Source organism: Arachis stenosperma, chromosome 7 (assembly GCF_014773155.1).
Source record: "Arachis stenosperma cultivar V10309 chromosome 7, arast.V10309.gnm1.PFL2, whole genome shotgun sequence".
Classification (NCBI taxonomy): Eukaryota; Viridiplantae; Streptophyta; class Magnoliopsida; order Fabales; family Fabaceae; genus Arachis; species Arachis stenosperma.
In genome coordinates, this window is record NC_080383.1 from 19,787,005 (window position 1) to 19,807,128 (window position 20,124).

The 20,124-nt window shown below is 29.0% G+C and overlaps 2 protein-coding genes, 1 non-coding gene and 1 pseudogene across 3 annotated transcripts; 1 reads left to right on the forward strand and 3 right to left on the reverse strand.

Moving 5' to 3' along the window:
* Positions 1 to 612: 612 nt before the first annotated feature.
* LOC130942209 (uncharacterized) lies at positions 613 to 5,795 on the reverse strand. The gene is made up of 3 exons (XM_057870910.1): positions 5,546 to 5,795; positions 4,383 to 4,555; positions 613 to 1,010 (listed from the first exon to the last, which is right to left on the reverse strand). The coding sequence occupies exons 1-3, from the start codon at positions 5,735 to 5,737 to the stop codon at positions 872 to 874; spliced, it is 504 nt and encodes a 167-aa protein (XP_057726893.1). The 5' UTR covers positions 5,738 to 5,795; the 3' UTR covers positions 613 to 871.
* Positions 5,796 to 7,132: 1,337 nt separating this feature from the next.
* LOC130941840 (uncharacterized) lies at positions 7,133 to 11,100 on the reverse strand. The gene is made up of 8 exons (XM_057870454.1): positions 11,038 to 11,100; positions 10,776 to 10,909; positions 10,083 to 10,673; positions 8,531 to 9,802; positions 8,095 to 8,419; positions 7,735 to 7,993; positions 7,416 to 7,652; positions 7,133 to 7,327 (listed from the first exon to the last, which is right to left on the reverse strand). Exons 2-8 carry the CDS (start codon positions 10,881 to 10,883, stop codon positions 7,294 to 7,296), a joined length of 2,826 nt encoding a protein of 941 aa, XP_057726437.1. The 5' UTR covers positions 10,884 to 10,909; positions 11,038 to 11,100; the 3' UTR covers positions 7,133 to 7,293.
* A 2,065-nt stretch (positions 11,101 to 13,165) lies between these two features.
* Positions 13,166 to 19,106, forward strand: LOC130939523 (uncharacterized; annotated as a pseudogene).
* Positions 19,107 to 19,112: 6 nt separating this feature from the next.
* Positions 19,113 to 19,194, reverse strand: TRNAS-AGA (transfer RNA serine (anticodon AGA)). The gene has a single exon. It is a non-coding gene; the product is annotated as a tRNA-Ser (tRNA).
* Between the last annotated feature and the right edge of the window lie 930 nt (positions 19,195 to 20,124).

Below are 20,124 nucleotides of genomic sequence, written 5' to 3' on the forward strand. Positions count from 1 at the left end.
ATTAGAACGAATAATGAATAAATTAATTATTGTAATTGTTATTATTAATAGAAGAAAATTGTTGTTGAATAAATTAATTATTATTGTTGTTTTTTTTGTCTTTTTTTCTATCGTTCCTGTTGGTGATGTTGATGGATTGTGAAAAAGAGTCTCTGGGTTACATCTGGTGATAAGAGAGTAACAATAGGATGAACTGATGAAGGTAGAAGTGTGGGTGATTGAGTACATGTGGTGGTGAATGAGTGGATGAGGTTGAACGATGGTGAATGATGACGAAGATAAAGAAATTAAAATAAAGTGGAGGTGAAGAACAATAATAGTAGGAATTGGAAACAGATGATAATGGTAGGATGTGGTTTAATTTTTTAATTTTATAATTTATTTTTTACAAAGATAAATTTATCTTTTTAGAGTGAAAACAATAATTTTAAAAATTTTTGAATGTTAAAAATAATTTTATTAATAATAAAAAATATCAAAAATAATTTTGATTTTAATCCAACGAAGGTACTCAACTCTTTTTTAAATGATGATTTAGATTCATCAAATAGTTCAATCTCAAATAATGCATTCTCAGAAAATAACAGTAGCTTCAACAGTGTTTTTTGTACTATGTCCAAGACCAACTTGTTCTATTCCCTTTTCTACATTAATAAATGAATAAGAAGTATAGATTTCTCCTTCAAGAAATTTTTTGTTATAGCTTAAATTACTCAAAATCCTATACTGAACATTCAGCATATGCTTCTGATTTCCTAAAATCACCACCCTCTCAAACAAGCTGTAGTCAAGAATTTATTTTTCTTCGTCATCATCACTATAATTCAGAGTTTTCCTGTACGAAACATGGTTATTGAGCAATCATTCTAAGCTAGTTGTTGCGAAGGAGGCCACCACAGCTCACTGAGCTCGCAACGTTCAGCTTCACCCAATAATTCTTGAAGAGAAGAGTGCACCCAAATGAAATTGCACACAGCATTAGACCCACACGCGGCACAAAAAATAATATCCTGTTCACATATAAATATATGAAAAAGTTTAGAGGCCAGCATGTAACCAACAAAGAAAAGTGAATCATTAAATGAAATTTCACATCAATCTCACACTATTAAAAATTTTATTGATGACTATTTGATAGTTATAAATTCCAAAAATTGCTGGCCCTAACATTCCTCTAAATATAATATAGACTCATTAATTAATTATATTCAAATGCTAATGGAATTGGAGACAGCAAAACAGCTATAGTCAGGATCAATCACCCATTTTAATAATAATTGGAAAATTTTTATGAGTTTAATTGGTTAGACATTAAAATTATTTTACGTTCACATTGTATAAAAAATAATTTATTGTAAAAAAAATTTAAGAGTTAACAAAATTTATTATTTTTTATTATATTCTTAATTATTAATTTAATAATTTTAATAATATATTTTTAGTCTATATTCTTAATATTATTGATAAAAAATAATAAATTTTGATAACTGTTAGGTAATATTTGATAGAGAGACATAGACTTAGAGACAGAAAATGAAATAAATTTTAATATTCTATTTGGTATAAAGTAGGAGACAGAAATTGAAATAAGAATAAACCTCTAATTTAATTTGTACAAAAGGTAAAATTAGAATTAATTAATTGAAATGAGGGTATTTTAGGTATAAAATGTTATTAAAGTTTTAGTCTCCGTCTCTAAAAATTTCAGTCCTCTACTGTGTTTCCACTTTTTGGAGGCACTGAAATATTGAAATTTTAAAGACAGAGACAAAAATTTTAATACCAATCTCTAAACCAACAAATATGATACTAAGTCTCAGTCTTCCAGTTTCTGACCCAGTACCTCAAAACAAACATTACCTTAAGAACTAATTTGTTGCAGTACTGAATTTCATTTAAGAATTTATCGTTAACCAATAAATCGTTACATATATAAGGCAGAATTCGAATTTCTAATACTTTCTTAAATAGACCAATAAACTAAGAATCAGACCAATTCAACTTAATTTGTTGTATTATAGTTCTATTTATTCTCAATCAACTTTCTACTCATTGTTTTCTACTCTTGTTTGATAGTTTTTCAATAAGGGTGATTGTTTCAAGGTTTAAAACTTATTTCTAGAAATAATAAATTAAAAAATATTATTTTTATATTTGTTTTAAAATAAAAATATTATTTATGGATATCAGTATTCTTGAAAATTTGATCTTTCCATATTTTTTTTCTCACCTTATAGGTTGGAAATAAAGATTTTCCTTGATATGAAAAAGTATACTAAAACAAAATGTCTAAAAATAATAATAAGAAATAAATATTTGAAGATATTTTCCCAAGAACTTATATTATAAAAAAAATATTAATGTCAAAGACCATTAAAAATTTTAATTAACAAAAAATCAATTATGTTAAAAATACTAAAAAAAGACTAAGTAAATATTATATTAAAGAGAAAGATCACACAATATTTGTAAATAGACAATAATATCTTTATTTTTTTTCAAATTTCTAATTTAAGATAATAGTTTTGTATTTGTCACCGTCCATCTTCTTTTCTTTTCTAATTTTCGCCACCCCTCATAAAAGAGAAATGTTCATATACAAAAGCATCATTTAAAAAAAAAAGTTGATTAATTAAATGCTAAAATATAAGTGCCTTTTTTTTTTTACCAATAATTAAAAGAAACAAACAAACAAGAAGCTGATGAACCAGCGGAAAAACCGATTGAGTTGAGGGAGCAAGTAAAGGGTTTGAAAGGATTAAAATTGAGTGACAAGGAGGTGTACGTTGTTGAGATGGGAGTGAAGGGAATTTGAAACAACAAAATTGGAGGAGGAACCGCCAGAGAATAGGAAAAAAGGTTGAAGAATGGGATAGGCATGGAAAATCCAGGAAGAAACAATACAAATAAGACAATACAAATGGAAAGAAAGAATCCAAAACACAAGTTTTTTTTTTTTTTTTTTGAAGTGTAAGAATTAATTATAGAATTGAGTCTAAAATATAATCGATAATAAAAAACATTTTGAGAATGAAGATAAGCTATGAAATTAAAAGTTAGCCGAATTATGATTTATGAATGATGAATTAGAGGTAATAAATAAAAGTGTATCGATAAAAATTTGAGTATATAGACAGTTAAAAAAATGTTTATAAAAAAATAAATAATAAAATAATTTAAAGATATATTTACTTTTTGATAAAAAAATTAGCCCTTTTTTTAAATAATAAAAATTAATGCTTCTTAATTTTAGTATTACAAATTCTTTTTAATAATTAACTCCTTTTAAGATTTCTTTTCAGTAATTTTTCCTATTATAAACCAAATAAACTTTTAACTTATCCCTGAAATTAACCGAACAAGTTTATTGAAATACACAGCGATATTATTCTCATGTATAATGTATAATATTCCTCGAAGTTTTATTCATACAAATACAATTTTTAGGATCAATATCTTTTAAAGTGGGAAAATTAATAAAGTGATAAAGTGAGGAGATAATTATAAAATATGAATATTTTGTTAAACTATTGTGTTTATATGTCAGGATACATTTTGAATACGAAACTCATCAACATTTGTTTGATATTTGTGTTTGTATTTAATCATATTTTAATTAAAAATAAAAATTTTTTCGATACATTTAAATATACCTAAATACTATTAGGGATAAGTATTTTTAGTTTTATTTTTTAACATGTATTCTTAAAATGAGTTTAAAAATAATATATATTATTATTTGTTAAAACAAATATTTTAAATACTTTATATAATTAAAAAAAGTTATTAAAAAATAAAAAATTTATTTTATATTTTAATATCAATAAAATATCAAAATATTATTATAATTTATCTAAAAAATACTTTATATTTTATATATATATATATATATCGTGTCCTCATATTTTATAAGATTTTAAAATTTGTATGTTTACGTGTTTCGTATCGTGTCGTGTTCCATATCCATACATCATAAAAAATTAATCATTCTTAAATTAAGATAATAAAACATATATTTTATAAAATTACAAAATTAATAATAATTAACCTTTCATTACTTTATTACTTTATTAATTTTTTCATTTTTAAGATCCAAATTTCAGTTTCTAAGCTTGAAACAAAAGAACGATTATTAATAATTTTACTTGTACCAAACCTTTAAGCATTACTACTCAAGAATAAGAGTAACAAAATGTAACATCTAAACATTAACTGAGACAAAAGTTAAGACCTATCCTCATAATATTAAAGCATATTAACATATAAGAAGGAATTTCTACAATATTTTATAGTTCTATGAGCTACTTTTTAGTTTTATGGGGGAAGGCAAAAATAAAAAAATGGAAGCAAGACAAAAGAAATATAAGAAAATGGAGTCAAACCTGCTCTTATGACGGTTGTTGGGATCACCGGTGGCATAGCCTTTGAAGTAGAAATAACGAGCAATGATATAAAGCACACCAAGAACACCACAAATTGAAGGGTGCTTGAGCCCTCCCAAAATCATGAGCATGAAGAATATTGCCATTGTTTCTAAAGAGTTTTGGTGCCCTCTCTGCATTCATCCAAAAATAAATAAATAAATAACACAACGCTTAAAAAGTTTATTTGGATATCATTAAATTGTTAAAAAAATAAATACATATTATTTTGATCCCTACAATTTAAAATAAAAATCAAAATAATTTCTCATTTTTTTTTATTTAAAATCATCTCTAACAATACAATTATTTTTAAAATTATTCTTTTGTTAAAAAAAATAATTTTTGGATATATTTACCCTTTATAAAAATTAATAATTATCATTTGTTTAAGAAAAATATATTAATACTTATTAATACACTATAAATAAAGAGTTAATCTTGTAAAATGCTGCAAATTACATAATCTTCTCATATATGCATGCGTCTATAGAAATTTATAGAATTTTAAAAAATTTAATATACTGGTCGACTACCACAAAAAGTTATTTGCCTTTTAGATTTTTTTTTTTATAAATAAGACATTTTAAGAGAATAAGACTATGAATTCTTGATCTTTTTGTGGAATCTTTTACATCCTCAATACATATCCTCGTTAGTAGAACATAATTTTTTCTTTTAATAAAAAGCAAAGTATAATAAAGGGTTTGACTAATATATACTTGCAAAGTCACATGTAAAATTATTAAAGAACTTTTTTATAAAAATACAAAAAATTCGAATTCTTAATACATTTATTATGTATTTATTAAAAATAAAATATATATAATAGTTTAATATATATCCTAAAAATATACATTAGCTAAAGCACTTAATAATTGAAGTGCGAAAATTATTAAATCGATATTATGTAACTAACAAAATTTATTATGTTTAGTCAATATTAGACTAACACTTTATATTCTAAATACTAAATTCTAGATCTTAAATATAAAATTCTAACTCTTAATAATATAAAATAAATTATTGATTAATATTAATAAAACATATTTATTATATTAATAAAAAATATTATCCTCCTAACATTTCTCGGGTAATTATTAGTTAATTATTGCAATTATTACCTGAATGCAGTTAAAGAGTTTGGCATCTTTGTTTTGGGATTCAGAAGCATAAAGGGTGGGATAAGGAACCTTGTACCTCTTGCGAGCAATGGCAACCTGTGCAGCCATGTAAAAGTTCAGGAAACAGTATATTACAAGAACAATCGCCACAAACCCATACTCTTTTGGGACCAACTCAATTATCGTCGCCATTTTTCTGTTGATTAGTAGTAGTAGTGGTTCTTCTTCTAAGTTTTAACAAGCATGCAGTGCTTTGGGATGATTTTGCTTTCAATATCAGATTGATGTTGAGATTAATATATAGACCAATTCAATTTGATATTAAATAATTAGTGTAGTACCCTGATTATTATTAGTATTATTCGGATTTTGATTTAGGCTTAGCAAAAGTGGTTTAGACGGACTACTTTAAATAGGTCCATAAGTAATTTTTTGAGTAATTACTCAAATCAGTTTTTAATAGAAAAAAATTTTGGAAATTTTCTGTATTAATTTTTTCTAAAAATTAAAATGTCTATTTTTAAAATTTTTGAGAACTAATATAGATTATTCTGTAGAAAAATAAACTGAGGATTGATTTTTCTGTTGGAATAAAATTTTGGGGATGTTTTTGTGTAGTAATTTTTTTTTAAGATTAAAATATTCACTTTTAAAATTTTTGGATACTAATTTGAGTAATTACTCTAATTTTTTTATTTTTAACTTATAAAAGGTTATAACATTAATGTTTGGTATAATTTTTAAAACCAACTTGTAATTTTTTAAAAAATTATTTATTTATGAAAAAATTAAAAAAAGTAATTTCTCTTATAATCAAATTTTTTATTATTTTTCTTTTAAAATAAGTACTTTTACTACTAAAAAATCAAACACAAAATAATTTATTTATAAATTATTTTTAATTTAATTTTTTTATTCTAAACTCTTTTTATTTAATTAAGTTGTTTATTTAAACACGCTCCAAGTTAAATTTAACTAATATTTTGTATTCCAAGAAGAACATAGTAAAATGACATAAAAATAATTTTATTATTATTTTAATGAGTCAGACAATAATGGAAGATAGTACTCATAGTGCTATCACGGTTACGTTGTCTCCGCAGATTGTCCTCCAAGGCAGAGATTATCAAGAGTCAACCTTTGACTAAATTAATGTGGCTTGCTCACTACTCTCCACAGAGCAAAACTTATAACGTCTCTCATGTTTAATTATATTTTGCTATTACAAATAGAAATTCTTTAAAAAGATAACCAAGGTTTCGACTTTCGGTAAATATCTAGGGCTGAATATGTGTTTTTTTTTTTTTTTATTATTACAAAGTGATTTGTAGTTATTTGTGTTAATAACGCTAGTGTTTTTTTTCCCTTATGTTTAACATTGATATATATGTTTCTATTTGAACATAACTAAATATTTTCAGTAATTAGGGTCTATTATGGACACCGATTTTACTCAAGTAGGTATCTCCTTTATGTAAATAAATTAAAATAAGCGAATTACATACCCAATTATCCAAAGGAAGACAAACATGAAACATGTTAAAAATAACATTAAAAGTTAATACTAAGTTTCTTATAATCAGTTAACACAAACACAGGTTTCCTGGCACCAAAAAACACAGGTTTATAGTTTATATGTAAACCACACTATTAATAAGTTCAGAAGTTTTAAATATACAAACTCATAGAAGCTAAACTCCTTTGATATTCTTTGTGCAAAGATTTAAATTTAACATCTAATAAACTCCTTAACACTTCCTTGGCCTGTTCCTTGAAGATTTCCTGAAAATTTATGCAAAAATATTAGATCCTCAAAGTGAAAAATCAAACAAAAATGTACACAAATTAAGCTAAGCAACAAACATTTTACCTTGAATATGAACCACCAAATTCTGTCTTACTTCCTAGGCTTAGTTTCTTAAATGTTGATGCAGATTCTTCAAGAAGTTCTATCTCAAACAATGCATCCTCAATTACTTGACCCAATTTCTTGTCTTCACTAGCATTGTGAAAACAATTTCTTTTCTTAGCATCAAGAACCAGTTTACTCCATATAGACTCACTATTAAACAATGTTGAACCATTTCCAACAATCCAAAGGCAATATCTACAAAAATCAAACAATAAATTTTAATCAGCTTATGCATATTCTCATTTATAAATTAAGGTGGTAGTTTAGTTTAACATACCTAGCTCTTGTCAATGCCACATTTGTTCTTTGTCTGTTGGAAAGAAATCCAACTTTTCCAGCACCATTTGCTCTAACTGTTGATATTATGATAATATCTTCTTCGCCGCCTTGAAAGCCATCGACGGAGCGAACACTTAAACTGAAATCAGGGTCAGAAACGGAAGTGTAATTCTTAACTTTCTCTTGAATTTCATAAACTTGAGCATTGTAAGGAGATATGATTCCTATGCTAGTTTTCTTCTTTGTCCTCACAAACTCTGCCAAGAAAACAAAAAGTGTTGCACTAGTAAGAACACATAAAAATTACATTGACATAGTTAATGAGACAAGACAAGAAAAGGTGAGAGAATTTAACAACCTTTGTGGAGGTGTCCGACAATCTCAGAAATTACAGCAGCTTCAACAATGTTTTTTGTACTATGTCCAAGACCAATTTGTTCTCTGCCTTTAGCTACATTTATGAATGCATAAGAACCATAGATATCTCCTTCAAGGAATTTTTTGTTATAGGTTAAATTACTCAAAATTGGAGCATCAGAAAGCTTTCCTTCATAGAACTCTTCACTTGGAAATAAGCTAATTGAAGGACTCATCCTATACTGAACATTCAGCATATGCTTCTCATTTCCTAAGATTACCAACCTCTCAAATAAGCTTCTTCCAAATTCCGTCTTCTCAGCAATCTATAAGAAGTTGATCAATTTAAAAAACATAACACATAAAAATGATCAAGGTTCAATAAACAACAATTAAGATCACAAAAGAACTAACTATTTAGAAACAATGCTCAGTACCTTGCTTTTTACCAAGGCCGGAAGTTGTTTCTCGTCGCCGATTAAGACACAATGCCTAAGGCCTGGGAGCTGTAATGGTACGGTTGACTCGCATTCTTTAAGCTGTGCAGCTTCATCAACTACCAGAAATTTAAGCTGTGTCATTCCTTCTGTGAACAACTTTACAGAACTTGATGCTGTACAGAAAATCAGACAAGCATTTGACAAGCAGAATTTCTCGATTCCATGCTTGTCATTAGTGACCGGAATGAAAACGGATTGACAAAGTGTAGTTAGTATTCCAACACATAATTCTCTTTCCAGGCTTGGCCACCCCAAGCAGTCAATAATTTCTTTTTCCTCATTTTCTTCTTCTTCTTCATCATCACTATAATTCAGAGTTCTCCTGTACAGAACATGATTCAAGGAACTTTCAAGGGATCTAAGCAAATCTAAAGCTCTAGTCATCCTCCTCACATCACTGATCTGAATAAAAGATGTTGGCATGTGTGTGTACAAAGTCTGCATACAGAATTCAAGTTTTCCTTTCAGTTCCCTGAATTTCTTCTTCACAAATTGATCAAATGTCATTATACTTTCAATGAGAGAATGATACTTCTCTGCAATGTCACTGTATTTCATGTTCACAAATTCCTTCAATGTTTTAGAATCACCAAAGAGCAAGTTCATTCTATACTGGATTTCAACAGTGCTGTTTTCTTGATGCACAAAATCTTCAAATGGCATTAGGCCCTCCTCTTTCTGATACAATTTATATAGCTTCTTAGGTTCCTTAATCAGTTGAATCATTGATTCAATGCTATGTTTCCACCCACTTAGTGGAGCAAAACACTTAACAAGATTATTCACACGATTTTCGAGAAAGATATCTTTAAGGCCAAGATAAGTGTCAACCTTCATTCTAGAACTATTGCCAAATAGGACTATGTCTCCAAAACCATATGATTCATGCTCAAGTGAATCCTTAACAAGGCTATGCAGCCGCGACGCAACCGCCATCACTGCTGTGTTAGTTGGAGCACATGTCAATGTCCTGACTCTAAGCTTCAAAAGGGAAAATAAGATACAAGCCACAGTCTTGGTCTTCCCAGTCCCAGGAGGTCCCCATATAAGGTTCATGGTGCTGGTATGGTGACATTTTGTCATGCTCACACAGCTTGAAACTGCATGTTCTTGTGATTCATTGAGATTCTGAGACTGAATCATATTTCTTATGCTTGAAGTGCCAATAACATTTAGCTCTGAGGGGCATATTTGACATTTTCTTCCAATCTAAGAACAATAAAGAAAACATGTTACATGCTATTACCTCAGTGTTTTGAGAAATTAAGGTAATGAAAGAACTTAGAAGCATTCAGATTATGATAATTTTAAACAGTCCAAATCATGCACTAGATTTATGTAATGTATTTACACCTAGTGACTCATTTGCATAAATTTATATTTACAAAGTAATTCACCATCAAACCAAAGTTAAAAAATGATATACAATAAATTATATAACCTAAATTCACAACCTCAATATATAGAATAGTTTTTTTTTTTCCCTTACCATCATGTCAGGTCTTAGCACCTTTTCAATAATGCTCATATCTGCATCCTCTAGCTGTGAATTCAATGCCTTCCATATCCTAACATTTGTTAGAATGTTCATAAGATACACAACATAAAGCTTCTTAACACCACCACTTCTGTCATATTCATTCTTAGTCTCCATGTACTTGGAGGACAAAATTGGAATTGCATTGTCATATGCACGTTTTGGCCTAACAACATAACCAATATGGTAGAAGTTTTTGGGGCTGTTTAAATCATCTATGCATTTTGGTCTAATAGGAGTAAATGCAATAACATCTCCTAGCATAGGCTCATATGATTGTCCAATTTCACCACCTTCTTCCACATCATCTTTATCTACATCATCATTATCACTAGTGTTCACCAATGTTAAGAGATAGAACAACTTCTTAGGAGGTTTGAAGAACTCTGTGTCCATTTCGACAGTCTTGATTTCGCAGAATCGAGCTCTAGACACTCCTTTCAATCCTGAACACATGTCACTGCGTGTCTCTTCAATCAATGAAGGAATGAATGAGTTCATGTATTCTTTCACAGAATTGAATGTTTCTGGAATCTTAGAGACCTGCTAAAAACACTGTTTCTTAAACTCATTTCTTAGCTTCACCAACATGGAAACAAAAACAAAATATTTATAAAAAAAGAAGAGGGAAAAGACTAAAATAACCTTGTGCTTGTAATGATTGTCATTTAGAACATCTTTGAGGTTCCAAGAGAATACAATATCCAACAAACTGGATTCATCATCATGATCCTCCCTACTAGTCTTTGACATCCTTTGCTAATTGATGAAGATCAAATCTGAATGAATTTCAAATAATAGCAAGAAACCATTAATATTCTCTAATAGATCTAGTGAAACTATTCATCACTTGTATATGTTAATGTTAAATATACACTTCATGGAAGCCAGAATGAAGAATATTTACTAAAATGAATGTGGCTGTTGTAGACTTGTTGCCGTTAATGAATGTAAAAGCAAAACTTCAAGTGCTTAGTTGAAAATTAAACGTTCTTAGAATATATATATATATAGAGAGAGAGAGAGAGAGAGAGAGGGAGAGAGAGAGAGAGACCTCAGCTTCATGCAATGATGCAATCAACAAATTATTTAGAAAAAAAAGCTCACAACTTAGTAGAACCTTCTTTCCTAAGGCATCTCTTCTCCTTATATGAGTATTTATTTAGAAAAAAAAATTAAAACTAATATTTTTCAATCAATATTTAGTCAATTTTATTAGTTTTTTTTAGATTCTATTTTCAATGTTATTAAAATAAAAAGTAATGCTAGTTAACTACTTTTCTCGATGAAAATCAGCAAATTTTTTTTAGAATTATTTCGTTCATCTTAAATTTTATATTTTAAATTATAAACATGTAATTCTAAATTTTAAATTACAAACATAAATTCTAATATTAATAAATATTGGTTATTTAAAAGTTAATTTTTTATATTTTTTAAAATTATAGAGGTGAATTGTTATTTTTATCCCATATTTTACTTTTGAATTTAAAGTTTAAAAGTGTCCTATGTTAAAGAGAAAAAGAGAAAAAAAAATCTCTTTCACTATTTTTATTTTTAGTCATCTGCTTACCCTCTAGTCACCAAAAAAATTAATAGTCACCAAAAAAATCTGCTTACCCTCTAAGTTTCTTTGCTTTCTCTCTCTTTTTGATACACATTCAATCATTCATATTCCCACCAGTGAAAGAAACTAAACAACAGTGCATGAGAAAGAGACCAACCTAAATAACTTGCAATTGACTTGGCGTCAACCTTTGCTACTTTTTCATCTTTGTGTTAGGAGTGACCAACGCATTTCACTACATGTAATAACGAATACTTTTGAATTTGGATCTTCTAAATTTTAAATTTGTATTTTAGAGGGTAAAGTGTGATCTTCTATCCTTAAATTGTTTTTCTCTCATATTTATTTTTGGTCCTACCTATAAAATAAATAGTGTATCTCTTTAAAGTGAAATTCAAACTTTAGAAAATCCAAATTCAATACTTTTAAATTGAGGTAACGAAAGAAAACCAAATTTATGAGTTAACCTAGCACCTCACCTCTCAAATTTTGAAGTTTTAGAAGCAATCCATCTACACTACAAAAAGCATTCTGCTAAAATAAAGGCAACAACTGAAAATTCTAAAATCTGATTATTTTTATAGCTTTTAACTTGTTTTATTTCTTCTCCTTCATATTTTTTTATTGAATATTCTGATTTTTTAGTTTTATCTTTTTTTTTTCAATTAATAAAAAAAACATAAATGTAAGGATTTAGAAAAAATCATTAAAAAAAGACAAAAAAAAAATAATTTGGAGAAAAGCTAAAGATTATTTCAATCTCTTTTGTAATTATTTTGAGAAATTTTTTTGTTAAGTTGGGTGAGTGTTTAGTATTGAGAGTCTAAGAAGTGAATTTAGCCAAATTAAATTTGGTTAGAAGTTTAGTTTGTCCCGGATAGGAATAGGAAGAATTCTAGAAAATTGGTAATTGTAATTATTGAAAAGATAGTAAAAATTCTATCATGTTATGGTGAAGACTGAAGACTGGATATAGTACATTGTATAAGATGATTGAACCAAGATATATAGTTGGGTTCTTTTCTCTATTCTATTCTATTTTCTATTCATTCATTATGAGACAAAAATAAATTATTTCATGCATAATTAACTTCGCAGACACAGTAAATCTAAAGTTGCAGAAATTGTTTTACTGCTTAAATTTTAAAGCATAAAAAAAGGCCTTAGATTTAAACTCCCTTTCTCTAAACTATTGAAAATTTTTAAATTTATATATATAAACTATAGTAAATATAAATAGAAATGATGTATTTTATGTATGCGAATCTTTGTAAATGTGGTGTAAACTATTACGTTTTAAACATCGACTCAAAATAATAATATTTATTGATCATATAATATTATTTTTTTTTTTATTTGGCTTTTTTCAGTGTCCCGGTCAAACAGAACAAAGACTAATTAGTTTCGTTTAATGTTACCTTTTTGTTCCTATTTACTACAGCTAATTATTCTTCACTACTATATACTGATGTGGTTTGAAGTTTTGTAGTGTGGACGGTTCTGTTTCCTTCAGTTATTGTGACTGGCTGACTGCTATATATACGTCAACAAAATAAAGAAAAAAAATTGTGACTCGTATTCTTTATTTGTGTCATTTAGAATTAAGAGAGAAAAGAAAAAAGGATCAACGATGTTGGATATTATGTTCTCATGGACTCTCCATGATGTTCTCAACCACAAGCTCTACAAAGACAAGGTCTTTTTTTAATTATTATTATTGTTTTATGTTCAATATTCTTTAGCCTTTGATATTCTTACATTATTCTTTTTATTTATCCTAGTTAGTTTTCTGTTTTTGTTCTGTTTTTAAATTTTTAACAGAGTGAGGAAACAAAATGTAGAATTGAAAGAGTGCTGTTCTTCATACGTACAAAGTTGCTCGTGTATTTTTAATCACAAATTTGCAAACTAATTGTATTCTTAATTTCAACTTCTCTTCAAAAAGATTAATACAATCATTGCTTTTCTGCTGTAAGTAGATAATGAAATTTCTTAGCAAGAAGGGAAGCACTATAACTTTGTAATATAATAGTTATATATTATGCCTCAAATGATGTTAATCTTATTATCTATATTGGTTGCACTTTCTATACCATTTTAATCTTCTAGGAGATAAAATGTTTTTCTTCACAGGTTCAGAAGATTCCACTCTCATTCTCCTCAACAAAAGAGTACTTGAACTCATTTATTTTCCCACTGATTGAGGAAACTCACAGTGATCTGTGCTCAGGAATAGAAGGTGTTTCTCAAGCTCCATTTTGTGAGGTCATGACGATTCAAAGGTCCAAGGACTTCAAACCTCCCAAGGCCTTGTTCTATAAAATGAGAGTAAAGAAGGTCACTGAAGAAGTTCAAAATGTTGGGAAATATGAACCTGAATTTGGAGACATTGTTGCTTTCACAGATGTTAGACCAAAAGGGATATATGACTTGAACAGGCCTAAAATGCAATACCATATTGCTTATATTTGTGGATCAGAAGATGAATTTACTGATGAGATTGAAGTACTTTCATCTAAATGGTTGGATATGGATTCTGAATTTTCCGAGAATATTAACGAAACACAAAAGCTCTATGTTGTATATTTGTTGAACATGACCACAAATATTCGCATCTGGCGAGCACTGAATGTTGATGAAAAGATGAACATTATTGAAAAAGTTCTGCAGCATGAGCCTAATTCAAATGTAAGTTAAGTGTTATTTAAAAAGCATAATTGAGGCTAGTTGCAAACTTTTTTGTACCAATAACTAATTGAACACTGATGGAAACATTTTCTACATGAGACTCATTTTATAAATGTTCATGCATTGAGCTCTGATTTCGATATGCTGCTAATGTTGTTGAATCTATTTGATTTCTTATTTTTATTTCCAATGCTTATACCATATTTTACAGATTGAAGGAGTCTGTCAGATTTGCTGTTCTGGAGAAAACATGACTGAGTCTCCAGCTCAATCTTCAGCACAAAGCATAATCCGTGCTCAGAATCTGAATGAATCTCAAAGAGATTCTGTTCTAAGCTGTGTTGCTATGAGCAAATGCCATTACAGTCATAATGTTAAACTTATATGGGGCCCCCCAGGAACCGGCAAAACAAAGACTGTTGCTTGCTTGTTATATTCATTGCTCCGGTCGAAGATCAGAACATTGACATGTGCTCCAACTAATAATGCAGTGTTGACCGTGGCGTCTCGCCTGCATAGTTTGTTTAAGCAGTCACAGAAGTTTGATACTTATGGCCTTGGTAACGTTTTGCTATTTGGCAACAAAAACAGAATGAAAGTGGACAATTTTCCCGGTCTTGAAGATGTGTTTCTTGATTATAGAGTGGAAGAGCTTTTAAAGTGTTTTATGCCATTAACCGGGTGGAAACATCACTTGAAACTTATGATCAAGTTACTGAAGAACCCCAATCAACAATATAGGTGTGAACTGAATGATAAGGAGGATCTAATGTCATTGGAAGAATTTGCTAAGAAAAGTAACAGCAATGTAAAACGTGCATATTTTTCATACAAGAGAAAAGTGAAGAGTTCTAACCTTTTGACATTTGAGCAATTTGTTGAGAAGAAATTCAATGGGGTTGTAGAATCTTACAATTTGTATGTTGAAGATAAAAAGATGAGTGCTGCTGGTATGACAATGGAGCAATTTGTGAAGCAAAGGTTCAGTAACATTGGAGGTAGGCTCTAGTTGTTCATGAAAGCCTTGTATACTGTTGGGTCGAACGTGGAGAGCTCTCAACAACGAGGGAGACTTCGGGGAGGAATCAAGTGAGAGAACATAAGATGAGAAGGTTTTGAGTTGGATGTGGTGTCTTCTCATCTTATGTTCTCTCACTTAATTCCTCCCCGAAATCTCTCCAGTGGTTGAGAGCTCCTCACGGTTGGCCCAACAAGTGGTATCAGAGCCGATGGTTAATTGGTCTGGTAGTTTTAAGGGATATTCAAGGTGAAACATCGAAAGTCTTCCCGGCAAAGGTGGTCCGGGCGGCGTGTCCCGCGGTATTTTGCGACGGTGTGATGGACAAATACTCATGGTGGTGGAGGAGGTAGAGGGGAGTTGATGCTTGATGTGGAGGCTCACTTGAGGGGAGATTGTTAGTGTTGCAAGTGTGAGGAGTGTTGAAGTTAGTCCTACATCAAAGAAAGCATGGAAGAGTGAGGAGTTTATAAGATGAGAGACCCATTAATTTGACACCTTAAGGTTTTGAGTTGGATGTGGTGTCTTCTCATTTTATGTTCAATTTCGCTTCCTTGGATCACAAGCAAAGATGGCGTGTCAATGTTTTGCATTGAGAAAGCATGCTTAGTATTTTGTACTGCATCAAGTTCTTCTAAATTGCATACTCAAAAAGTGGAAATGTTCCGGTTTGTAGTTATTGATGAAGCAGCACAGCTGAGAGAATGTGAATCAGCAATTCCATTGCAACTTCATTGGTTAAAAGCAAGGTACTTTGGTTGCTCAATCACTAAAATATAAGGAAAAAGAGTTGTTTACTTACCATATATGAAATTAGGTCACAAAAATGTGAGTTTGGTTTAGATTCTGAAATCTTTTAAAGGAAACTTTCTGGTAGTGGAGTCCATGTTGCAGACTTAAGCGAATTGAATTAGACCCCTTGTCCTTGGATTATGAATGTGTCTATTCCACCGTGTCAATAAAAAAAAGGCAATTCGGTGCACAAGTATTCCGCGTTAACGCAGGATCCAGAAAAGGACCACACCTAAAGGGTGTAATGTATACAGCTTAACCTGAAAATTATATCGGTGGTTGTTTCCATGGTTTGAACCCGTGTTTAAACACCCTAACTAAGTAGTTTTGCTTGTTAACCTTTTAAATATTCTAGTAGATACTCCTACTTTGGTTTAGTAACTTAGTTGTTTTGAATTTTGTTTATTATTGAAGATCATTATCTAATATGTTAACTGATCAAATTTTAGATAGCTGAGAAGGCTGAATTTGGAAGAAGTTTGTTTGAGAGATTGGTATTGTTGGGAAAAGAGAGGCACATGCTTAATATTCAGTATAGGATGCATCCATCAATTAGCAAATTCCCAAGTGAAGAGTTCTATGATAAGCAACTTGCTGATGCATCCATTGTCAAATTAACAAGCTACAATAAACAATTCCTTAAAGGGAAAATGTATGGCTCCTACTCTTTCATCAACATATCAAGGGGTAAAGAGCAGTCTAATCATGATCATAGTTTGAAGAACATTGCTGAGGCTGCTGCTGTCTCTCAGATTATTCAAAGCCTTAGAAAAGGTTAGTTTATCTTTCTCATCATTTGTAATTAAGCTTGAATATCCTTTAGTCCCTATAAATATAGGTCATTTTAATTTTAGTCTCTATAAAGCTTTTGCCATGATCTTGGTACCTCTTTTTTCTTAAACTGTGTTTAGTGTTGCGTACCATGTCATTAGAAATTATAGATATTTTAAAGAAAAATAATTAGAGTTCTAACCAATCCTTTTAATTTTCTTCCTAATTTCTAAATAAAATAGTTTTAATTTTTTTTTTTCATATTTTCGAAAAATATGATAATTATTTGAATTTTTACTCATTTATGTATTAGGAGGATAATTAAGGTAGTGTTTGAAAGAGAGACAGAGACTGAGAGACTAAGACTGAGAGCGAGACAGAGATTGAAATAAGTCTCAATATTGTGTTACTTTGGTGTAATGTGGGAGACAGAGAATGAAATAAGAATAAAATTCTAATTTAATTTACACAATGAGTACTTTGGTGTAATGTGGGAGACAGAGAATGAAATAAAAATAAAGCTCTAATTTAATTTACACTAAGAGTGAAGTTGAACTTAATTAATTGAAATAGGGGTATTTTAAGTAAAAAATGTTATTAAAATTTCAGTCTCCTGTGTCTCCTCAATACTGAATCTCAGTCTCTGGACCAATAAACATGATACTAAATCCCAATAATTGAAATAAGTCTCTGAGTACAAGGATAATAAACATCTTCTCGAAAAATTAGTTTAATTTTTGGATTCACCAAAGATCGAACTCTTGACCTTTCGGATCTAGCATTTTAATACCATGTCATAATACCACTCATCCCAAAAGCTCCAGCTGATGAAAAAATGTAACACTAATGATTATATCTCTAATACTCCATAAACCTCCATTGTACACATTGTATAAATATTTCATTGGCTTCTCATACCTTCCCTTATTTATAATATCGTAATTTAATATGATGTTTAGATGATAGGAACAAGGAACTTACCTATATAAAAAAATGAGAAACCAACACCAAGCAAAACTTTTAATGGGACCAAAACAATTTTGAAACATTTAAACACACAATTATAGGGAATAAAAACATAGTTAAACCTAATATGATATATATATGATATTATTTCTTTTCCTTCTCTTGCCAGAATGTTTGACAAGAAGAAAGAAAGTTAGCATAGGAATCATATCTCCATACAATGGTCAAGTACATGAAATCCAGAAGACCATAAAGCAATACATTTCAGACAGTGATCCTAACTTCTCTGTGAGTGTTCGTTCTGTTGATGGTTTTCAAGGTGGTGAAGAAGACATAATTATAATATCAACTGTGAGATCCAATGGTGTTGGAAGTATTGGTTTTCTTTCAAATAGACAAAGAACAAATGTGGCATTGACAAGGGCTAGGTATGCTACTTATATAAAATTCGTTTATTTGGTGATATTTTATTTAATTACTTTTACTGTTAGTATATATGGTTTAATTTTGATATACTGTTTTTACGCAGTTGTGAAATTACATTTTTTTTTTGGATAACCATTCATGCGATTGATGTAAAACATTGTTGTTTTTGCTAACATTTTTTGTTTAATGATTGGATCTACGTGTAAAATTATTTAATACTGTCGAAATTAAATTCTATTCTATAACTAAAAATATCATTAGAAGTTCAAAATATAGGATTAATTAAGTGCATTTTTGTAATTTAAGATTTCATACTCTAAGAAAAAAATGTACCTACTTTGAATTCATTATATATTATAGATCAATTATGCTAACGTATACACCAAAATCGACCACTAAAGTCAACCACAAGTATAAAATACATGTTGGAATACAAATACATATTGAAAATAAATTAAACCACATATATATTTATACACAAATATATTGGTGGTTGAATTTAGTGGCTGATTTTGGTGTACAAATAGCATTTTTGATTGTTGATATATGTTATGATCATGCTCTAAATATATGTTATGATCATGCTCTAAATTTTATTGAAAAACTTTTGGTCTGGTTTTATGCACAGATATTGCCTTTGGATATTAGGAAATGCATCAACTCACCATTCAAGAAATAAGTCTAAGTCTATGGAGCAAGGTATGTGGAATCTTCTAACTTGCTAACTTTATATGTATGTTCATTTGAATAAAAACGTGAACGGCAGGATTCGAACCTGCGCGGGCAGAGCCCACATGATTTCTAGTCATGCCCGATAACCACTCCGGCACGTCCACTTTCTTGTTATTTCGTTATAAACCATCATATTTAATAGGTTATTTTACTTTCACCATCTTTTGATATATTAAAACAATAATGTAATGGAAAACATGGATTAATAATGGCAATCCAAACGTGGATTAGTGCTTATTTTTTATATGAAAAATGGAAAACATGGATTAGGTCCTGTAAACTTTAAATTTTGGCATAAAATACCTGTTATTGTCAAATTAAAAATATTATGTGTACACCAAAAATTAATCATTATATATTTGTGTATAAATATATATATTGTGTAACTCGTTTTTAATATGTATCTTGTATTATAATATATATTCTATACAAACAACTGATTTTATGATTACTTTTTGCGTATATTTATATGTGTTTAACATAATATTTTAATAAATTAATCAACTACTAAAATAATCAGAATTTTTGCAACAAAATAATTAAATTTTTTTTATGAACACAAAAATGAACCACTAAATTCTTAGCCACCACTGTAATTTTTTTTACTTTTTTAGTTTTTATTCATATTTTGATTACAATGTTAATCTATTTGATTATATTATTTAAAAAAAAAGGTTTTTACCATTCTAAAATTACAAATGTCACTCCCATTTAACTATATTTTCATTAATTACTAAAATACATTCTATTATCCCTTATTTCTCTAATTCTCTTTGCACCCACTAATGCAACCCGGGGTTTTTCAAGAAGCTTATTGACATTAATAATTTTGGAGTAACATACATTATCATCCTCTTATTTTTGAAAGTTGATTATAAAAGTGAAAATGAGTCATTCCATATTCTTAGATAAGTTAATAATTTTTTTACTGATTTTAGCTCATTAAATATTGGATTATTCAAAGAATATTCAGTATATTAAATTAGTGATTTAATTATTTTTAATAAACAAAATTTTTTACTTGAGAAATGTTA

What these genes read in the sequence shown, in the direction of transcription:
- LOC130942209 (XM_057870910.1), bottom strand. Translation starts at nt 5,737, where the DNA reads ATGGCGACGATAATTGAGTTGGTCCCAAAAGAGTATGGGTTTGTGGCG. An exon ending in AACTCTTTAACTGCATTCAG is followed by an intron (nt 4,556 to 5,545) that starts GTAATAATTGCA and finishes GGATGAATGCAG; the next exon opens with AGAGGGCACCAAAACTCTTT. An exon ending in AACAACCGTCATAAGAGCAG is followed by an intron (nt 1,011 to 4,382) that starts GTTTGACTCCAT and finishes ATATGTGAACAG; the next exon opens with GATATTATTTTTTGTGCCGC.
- LOC130941840 (XM_057870454.1), bottom strand. Translation starts at nt 10,883, where the DNA reads ATGTCAAAGACTAGTAGGGAGGATCATGATGATGAATCCAGTTTGTTG. An exon ending in CGGCCTTGGTAAAAAGCAAG is followed by an intron (nt 8,420 to 8,530) that starts GTACTGAGCATT and finishes AACTTCTTATAG; the next exon opens with ATTGCTGAGAAGACGGAATT. An exon ending in TGTCGGACACCTCCACAAAG is followed by an intron (nt 7,994 to 8,094) that starts GTTGTTAAATTC and finishes TTTTCTTGGCAG; the next exon opens with AGTTTGTGAGGACAAAGAAG.